The following is an 8,283-nucleotide window of genomic DNA, read 5'->3' on the forward strand; positions in this document are numbered from 1 at the left end:
AGTTGTTTCCAGGTGACATTGTTGGTCAGAAATGAAGTCAGTGAACCACTGAGCTGTTGCATTGCATACACGAGCATCTAGGGCCCACAGCAAGGCTGTGACAAAGTGAGGACCACTGAGGGATGAAGTATGAAGACCTGGTCCCACATGGGCTCAGTCGCCCCTAAGGTCTTGAATGTGTTGAGCCAACATGGAAAGTCAGAAGGTTCATCAAAGGCCAGGCAAGGTGTGAGCCAGGAGAGACCAGCACAGGAGTCAAACAAACATTCTAGAAGATTTGGAAGGGGAGTGAACGGGCAAGTCAGCAACCTGCGTCTCTGCAAACAGTGAGGACTGAGTTAGAACAGCACTTATCGGTGTCTGTGTGAGTCACCCAGAGAGCTTGTTAAAATGCAGACTCTGACTCAGAAGGTCTGAGATGAGGCCTGAAGAGCTGTAGGTCCAACAAGCTCCAGATGGTGCCAATGCCATGGGCCCACAGATGGCAGCAATCGGGGAGGGCCTCACATGGGGAGTCAACTGATGCCTGTGGCATAGAGGAGACCATGGTGCTAAACCCAGTAAATGGAGACAACAGGGTCGGATTTACACAGCGTAGTTTACCCATGACATTTCACCCTTAGAGACAGCTGCACCTGTTGGGGCTGACAGTTCTACCCGAGGGCTGCTCAACCTCTAGCAGCCCAGAAATCTCAGCCATGACCCTAGGAGATCCCTGCAGAGCCACGAGGAGCTGAAACATGTGCTGTTCCTACTTGTTCAAGAACTCAAATGCCAACAGAATGGCAATATGCTTCAATTAAAAAAAAAGGCAAGAAAGAAAAACAACCCTCAAAACTCTATTACCTTCTGCCATAAACTTTTTTCTAGAATATAATACTGTGTGCCTTGACTGCAAACCAAGTCTGAAGTTTCGTGCTATAGATTCCATCAGGAGGGAAGGAGCCCCTCACATGTAGCAGGTGTTTGTGTTGGGGAGTCCGTGCTTGTGCACAGCCATGACCCCTGCACGTGTGATGGATGCATTCTCACACCATCCATGCACACCCAGGTCTTAGACACCGTGGCACAGGACACACTTTGGTTGATGTTTGTGTTATTTGAGCACTGACCGTATGGGTTGGGTTTTTCATGTTTCACCTTCAAAGTCTTGAATGATGCTTGAAATAGTCCATTTCTTTTCAATAGAACTTCAGATCTTAGTGAGTTCTGGGACTTTGGATTTGACGAATGAACCTGCACAATGATAATAATAACGAAGGCTCCCATTTATCGAGCACCTGCTATATTCCAAGCACGGGCTTTAGAAATATGTTCCATCATCACTAAAATTCCACCAGCTGTGGGCATTATGCCTATTTTATAGATAAACTATTTACAGATTATTTCTAGATTCCCATTTTATAGAAGACTAACCAAGGCCAGGGGTACTTGTCGGGGCAGGGCGGGCATCGGGTTTCACGTGTTCGGTCAAGTGTGAATACCCCCAGGTTGTTCTCTCACTGATGTCCAGGAAAGCAGAGTAATGGGGCTCTTCCTAAGTGCTCTTCCAGCCTCTTCCCAGTACCCCTGCCCTGCCGTGGAGACACAGCCAGGCCAGAGTGCCCAGGAACTTCCCACCAACCCAGAGGGGACATCTGACCCGCATCCCGTTCTCTAAGTGAGCGCCACCCCCTCCCCCGCACTCCCGCCGCCTTGTCCGTCCAGGCCAGAGGCTGCTCTCCCCCCTCCAGGCTTCGGGGGTCATGGCGAAGGGCAGGGGAGAGGCGAGTGTCAACGGGGCAGCAGGTTCTCTTTAATGCGGGGCGGTCTCTTCCTGCTCTGCATCTCCAGGCTGGCTTCCGTGGCGACTTCATCAGCGGCAAGCTGCTAATTAAATTTCATATTTATGTTCAGAAAATAAAATCATTGGACCTTTTTGAAATAGGATTTTATGAGTTTTGGCTCTGGCAGCTGAGTCAGCAGTCAAGGGCCTGCACTGTTTAGAACTACGGTTTCAAGGCGGAGATAAATAAAACAAATAACCCGGGGGAAGAGGTTGAATCCTGCATCCTTAGGCGGGCCCTAACACATTTCGGGGCCTTGGCAGGAGAAACCCAGGCCTCTGGGGTGCGGCTGGCACGCCAAAGCGCCAGTCCACATTGGGCGTGTTTTGTGTCCGGGGTCCCCCGGCCCCCGCGAGGCTGTTTTTATTACAGAGCCGGATGTTTTGCCTTTTTTTTTTTTTCTTCTTGCCATACTAGAGAAATCATCCTTCACCTACAACTCAGACTCAAACCTCCCAGGATGTGTGTGCAGGAAGCTGTAGGAGGCCACTTCCTCTCACATGTCACTTAGCTCCTGCCGGCTCCCCGGGAGGGGCTCAGAGCAGCTCAACTAACCCCTCTTCTCCGCAGCTGTCCGTGAGAATTCAGCTCCCTCTGCCCTGCCGTGCGGGCACCCCTCGTGCTGCGCCCCTGACGAACCCAGTGGGCATCTCATCTGGTCCAGGAGAGAATTCTACCGACTACGTTCTGGTCTCTCTGGTGGGGAGTGTCTTAGAATCCTGGGGACAGAAGGACTTGAAGGGTACCTGGCCCCACCCTGCAATATGCGTGGACCCCCTTTCCCCTGAAGCCCCTTGGGGACTGGACAGCTTCCCTCATCCTGGTTCTGGTGGGTTTATCTCCGCTTCGAAGGATCCGCTTTCTCCGCGGGAAGAAGAAAAATGTGGAGTAATGGAAAGACCAGTGTGCAGAAGTAGAGAAGACCGGGATCGGTCCCTGCACCTCCCCCACCACCCTGTGGGGTCCAGGCCCTGGTGTCCAGACCTGCTTCTGCAACATGAAGAGTAAAGCGACCTCCCCCACAGGGCGGGCGTGGGCAAAGCCACCTGCGGGAGTGCCCACGGAGGGCCCAGCTGAGTAGCGTTCATTCAGCGAGTATGCCATCCCACCTGTTGGTGCTTGCATTCACGGTGTGGGTGGCTGAAATGGCACCAAAGACCCCTCCCAGCTCTGACATCCCATTACCTTGTGCTCTGACCATCTAGGATGGAAGCGTCACTCTGGCACTCCCTTTCCGTTGATTTGCTGGCAAGTCAGGGAGTCGCCCCCCAGTTGACGGCATTCTGGCGATGCCCACAGCAGAGCAGGCAGACGGAGGCCCTGTTCCTGTGGGAGACATGGGGGCACGCCTTCTGTCCCACGCAGAGCCAGCCGGTGAACCCTCCCCAGAATTCACGCGTGGAAGCCCTAAGCCCCGGTGGGGTGGTGTTTGGAGGTGGGGCCCTCGTGATGCGATTGGGGGTCTTATAGGAAGAGGAGGAGATGGGAGAGCTCTCTTTCTGAGCTCACACCAAGGAAAGGCCAGGTGAGGACAGCATGGGAGGGTGGCTGTCCATGACCATGGAGAGGTCTCTCGCCAGACACTGAACCTGCCAGCACCTTGACCTTGCACGTCCCACACTGCTGAACTGTGGGAGATGAATGACTGTTGTTTAAGCCCCCCAGTCTGAGGGACGTTGCTGTAGGAGCAGGAGCAGACGAAGACACCGTGTGACCTCAGGCAAGTCCTACGACTCCTCCGAGCCTCGGCTTCCAGGTAGCAATGGCAGTGGCCACACAGGACCACCGGCCATGAAAGGGTTTGCAGCTAAGCACAACTTCCCTTCTGTGGTGTTTGGGGAGGACAGAATGGGAGGATGAGAACTGGAAGAAGAAGGATCCAGCTTTCCCTAGGAGGTTCTCCTGAACGTCCTCCCCTGCCCAGAGAGGGGGACATGCTTACCTCCTTCCTAGTCCTTCCTGCTCACACCAACAGTGATGCCATCAGCACCTCGAATATGGGAGCATGACCAGGAGAGGCCAAAACCCCTTTCTGTCCTCAGGAAGGAGGCTGGTCCTCTGAACAGAGCAAGGCAGGGCCATCCCCGACAGGAGATCACACAGCGTCAGGCCCCGAGAGCTGACCACATGCAGGCACTGGGCTCATGTTCTCCAAACTTCACCTCTTCATCCTCACGCCCTGGGTGACGCTGGCACAGTCATTGTCCCCATGCGACAGTGGAGACCCTGAGGGCTCAGGGGATGCCCTGCAGACCAGCCCACCTGCCATGCCTGGAGGCTGACCCGAGTGAGCCCCGTGCATGAGCTCCCTGACCCTTGGCTTCTGCGTGCTGTGGCTGTGGCGGATGGGAGCACTAAGGGATGACAGAGGTCAGGCAGTGAGTTCCGAGGGGTGGCCGTGCCCCTCTCCTGAAGGCTGAGCTCTGCCAGGCAGCCCTCCCCCTCACTCCCTCCAGCCCTTGAGTCCGTGCAAGAGCTCCTGACGGGTTGCGGGGCTGTTCCCTTCCTGATGTGGCCGTAACAAATGACCATAAACATCACTTGGCTTAACACGAAACAGACATGTTCTCACAGTCTTAGACGCCAGAAGTCTGATCAAGGTGAGCACAAGGCAGGGCCCCACTTCCCCCGGGCACTCCAGGGAAGGGTCCCCACTGCCCCCTGCAGCTTCGAGTGGCTCCGAGTTNCACCAGGCAGCCATCCCCCTCACTCCCTCCAGCCCTTGAGTCCGTGCAAGAGCTCCTGACGGGTTGCGGGGCTGTTCCCTTCCTGATGTGGCCGTAACAAATGACCATAAACATCACTTGGCTTAACACGAAACAGACATGTTCTCACAGTCTTAGACGCCAGAAGTCTGATCAAGGTGAGCACAAGGCAGGGCCCCACTTCCCCCGGGCACTCCAGGGAAGGGTCCCCACTGCCCCCTGCAGCTTCGAGTGGCTCCGAGTTCCTCAGCCTGTGGCCACACGCCACACGGCGGCTTCCTTGGTCACATGGGGATCTTTCCTCTGTGTTTGTGTTTATCACTGGATTTGGGGCCCCCCCAATCCAGGGAGGCCTCGACTTACGTGCACCTACAATGACCCTCTTTCCAAATACGGCCACGTTCTGAAGAGAGGGACACTGTCCAACCCAGTATGCGTGGGAGGGCATCAACGGATGAGAGGTCCAGGGAGAGGGGAAGGCCGGCGCCAGAAGTGTGGCCCAGGCCGGTGTCACCACTCCGTACATCCCAACCCCACTCCCTGAGCGCTGACGGCGGTGTGGAGCTGCTGGCACTCTCNTGTAACAAGTGACCATAAACCACTTGGCTCAACACGAAACAGACATGTTCTCACAGTCTTAGACGCCAGAAGTCTGATCAAAGTGAGCGCAAGGCAGGGCCCCACTTCCCCCGGGCACTCCAGGGAAGGGTCCCCACTGCCCCCTGCAGCTTCGAGCGGCTCTGAGTTCCTCGGCCTGTGGCCACACGCCCCACGGCGGCTTCCTTGGTCACATGGGCATCTTTCCGCTGTGTTTGTGTTTATCACTGGATTTGGGGCCCCCCCAATCCAGGGAGGCCTCGACTTACGTGCACCTACAATGACCCTCTTTCCAAATACGGCCACGTTCTGAAGAGAGGGACACTGTCCAACCCAGTACGCGTGGGAGGGCATCAACAGATGAGAGGTCCAGGGAGAGGGGAAGGCCGGCGCCAAAAGTGTGGCCCGGGCCGGTGTCACCACTCCGCACATCCCAACCCCACTCCCTGAGTGCTGACGGCGGTGTGGAGCTGCTGGCACTCTCAGCCACTCCGGCTGGAGGGCAGGGTGCCCTGGCCAACTTGGAAAACGGATATATTGTACACCGACCCCATGATCCAACCATTCTAATCCCAGGTGTTTATTCCAAAGAAATGACAACACACGTCCACATGAAGATTTGGCCAAAAATGTCCCTGACAAGTGAACTTGGGACACCACCCAAATGTCCACCAAGAGGCGAACGGATAAACCATGGGACACACTAGCCGGTGACACGTACCACAAACGCACACACCTTGAGGTGCTGAGCGAAACAAACCAGGCCCTAAAAGTGCGTCGTGCACTTCTCCAGCTTTCTGTGACAGAAATCCCAGGACTGGGGGGGGGACACAGGATGGAAAGGGCCATGAAGGAACTTTCTAGGGTGTTGGCCATACTCTACTTCTTAATTGGTCATAAAGGTGTCTTCTTTTCAAAACTCACTGAACTGTGTACTTAGGATGCATGCCGCCTGACCTGACCGCAGTATTTGAGGAAAGGATAGAGGGACCAGAAAGTTCTCTGGCGATCCACACAGGCTGGGACATAGGAGGGAGGCTGAAGTGGTGTGGGGCTCGGGGCGCCCAGGCTGGGACGCTGTGGAGGAGGGGAGGGAAGGGGAGCTTCTAGGAAGGGGGTGGGCCGGCCTGTCTGGATCACCAGCGTGTGTGTGCTTCACCTGGGTCCCTCCACCCACAGCTTCCGTTGCCCCCATTTCCCCAATAGGACACGGCCCTCTGCTCCCCCAGGGGAATGGGGTGATCAGAGTCCGTGGGCAGCCCACAGGGTAAGAAGGCAGAGAAGACATGGGTGGTCACAGAGGCAGAGAGGATCCGGGTCAGTGGCCCACCATGGATGTTTGAGGAGAAAAGAGTAGGATGGGGTGTTTGGCTCTGGGCAGCTCAATGTGAGCCTTGCAGAAGCATCTTCCCTGGAATGTTCTAGACCCCTGACGCCTGCTAGCCAGGCTTCCCCCTTGGTGCAGGTCATAGGCAGGGGACCGCAGTGTCCTGGGTGAGCGGCAGGAGCCAGCAGAAGGGGACAGCGCGAGTGATGCCAGGCTCCTGCCCACACCTCCCTCCACCCCTGAACCCCCTTCCTCTCTGCGCCCCACTGACAGATGTGGCCCCACCTGCCAGAGAGAGCAGTGCCCCCTCTGCATCTCCCAGCCTCCCCGCTCTGTGGAAAGTCACCCACAGACTCTGCTCAGAACAAAAATAAAAAGGGAAGTATTGCAGCCCCCCAGCCCCCACCTCTGCCCCTGCTAAAAATAGAGGCGGCCTCCAAGGGGGGTGTTGTGTGGGCTTCCGGGGGAGGCCGCTGCTCCCTGCAGCATCAGCATTTTCTGGGGGCCTAGCAGGCCATGCGCTGGAGGAGCGGGAGTTTGAGGGGAACACGCAGAGAGTCCCCCTAGGCAGACCCAGGACCGAGCTAGTTTGCAAACACGTATGTGTCCCGACTGGCCGGTCCTGTTGCTCGGAGCCATGTGGGTGCGGAGCTTGGGAAGCCACATCCTTGTCAGGGAGGGCTTCTGCAGCAGGCTGGGGCTGCTGGGTGACCCCCGCAGCCCCCACCTCATCCCTCTTGCTCTCGTCCACACCACCTTGTGTCTCACAGCTTCATGCTTGTTCCTTTTCGTTTCTTGATTTCTGAAACAACACGGTGGGTCCCCACAGCTGCAGCTGGGACAACTATTTTATGCTGTCACTTCAATTGCACAGAGTGTGGAATGGAGCCCAGAGAAGGCCCTCGATAGAGGCCTGATAGANTGCCTGGTCGATTTGGACCAGAACGCTCTCGTTTTTATGTGCTGGGTTTGTGGTGTGGGGGTGTGTGTGTGTGTGTGTGTGTGTGTGTGTGTGTGTGTGTGTTTAACTTTCTTCCAATGGGGGACAGGGCTGAGGGTGGAGGAGTGGGTGTGAGCGCAGAGAGAGCTGCCCAGCTGGGAGGGTCTGCTGCGTCTGCCGCAGAGGCCTGGCAGCCTTGCCCTCCTGGGATCCCCGCCCTCCCCGGGAGTGCCCTGCAGCCCCTTCTGAGCTTTGGCAAGATCACACATGCAGAGGAAGAGGCCTGTGGCTGAGGGTCCATCAGCGAACCCAAGGTCCAACNGAGGTCCAGCCCCGGCCCATAGGCAACACGGAGGGAGAGAGAAAGAAGCTGGAGCCCAAGCCAGGCGGGAGACCTTTGATCCAGAACCCTGGGCAAAAAGGCACAGCAGGGTGGGAAATGACTTTTCTAGTAGGCAGAAGGACCAGGGCCTGAGGGGAGGTCCCCCCTCCTCCCTGCCAGCATCTCCTGGAGCCTCAGAGAAAGTTCATCTTCTCCTACGGAGACGTGTCAGGAATCCCTCACATCCTGCAGGGTTGAGTTTTTGCAGCCCTTGGGGTCTTGTGCTTTTAGAGATGGTTGTGTAGGTTGAGGGGGTCAAATCGACGTCATGGGTGTGAGGAAGGCAGCAAGGTTTCAGAGGCGTCCTTGAAAATGAGGGATGGTGTAAGTGCAGGGGTGTCTCAGTCTCGCAGCCAACGGCATCGCTCAATGGAGAGGTCTGCTGGCCTGCGGACGAAGGCCTGGCTGACCCACCACACGCCCGGGGAGCGCCAGGCGGCCGGCCTTCAAGCCTGGCTTGGCAGACGGACTCGTTCCCAGCTCCCCCCACAGGCACAGAAAGGGTC

At 56.6% G+C, this 8,283-nt stretch overlaps 1 protein-coding gene and 1 long non-coding RNA gene across 4 annotated transcripts; both read right to left on the bottom strand.

The window, feature by feature from the left end:
* Nucleotides 1-1,250: 1,250 nt before the first annotated feature.
* Nucleotides 1,251-3,449, bottom strand: LOC117800787. Of its 2 annotated transcripts, none has more exons than XR_004623171.1 (2): nt 3,012-3,449; nt 1,251-1,866 (listed from the first exon to the last, which is right to left on the bottom strand). It is a non-coding gene; the product is annotated as an uncharacterized LOC117800787 (long non-coding RNA). The 2 variants fall into 2 exon arrangements; XR_004623170.1 differs by having other exon boundaries at nt 1,251-1,869.
* A 422-nt stretch (nt 3,450-3,871) lies between these two features.
* Nucleotides 3,872-6,217, bottom strand: LOC117800786. 2 transcript variants are annotated; one of them, XM_034653347.1, is made up of 2 exons: nt 5,111-6,217; nt 3,872-4,342 (listed from the first exon to the last, which is right to left on the bottom strand). In XM_034653347.1, exons 1-2 carry the CDS (start codon nt 6,002-6,004, stop codon nt 4,181-4,183), a joined length of 1,056 nt encoding a protein of 351 aa, XP_034509238.1. In that variant the 5' UTR covers nt 6,005-6,217; the 3' UTR covers nt 3,872-4,180. The 2 variants fall into 2 exon arrangements, with proteins under 2 accessions (XP_034509238.1, XP_034509239.1); XM_034653348.1 differs by having other exon boundaries at nt 3,874-4,512; nt 5,279-6,217.
* Nucleotides 6,218-8,283: the final 2,066 nt, after the last annotated feature.

The sequence above is a fragment of the Ailuropoda melanoleuca genome, unplaced genomic scaffold, assembly GCF_002007445.2.
Source record: "Ailuropoda melanoleuca isolate Jingjing unplaced genomic scaffold, ASM200744v2 unplaced-scaffold7916, whole genome shotgun sequence".
NCBI lineage: Eukaryota > Metazoa > Chordata > Mammalia > Carnivora > Ursidae > Ailuropoda > Ailuropoda melanoleuca.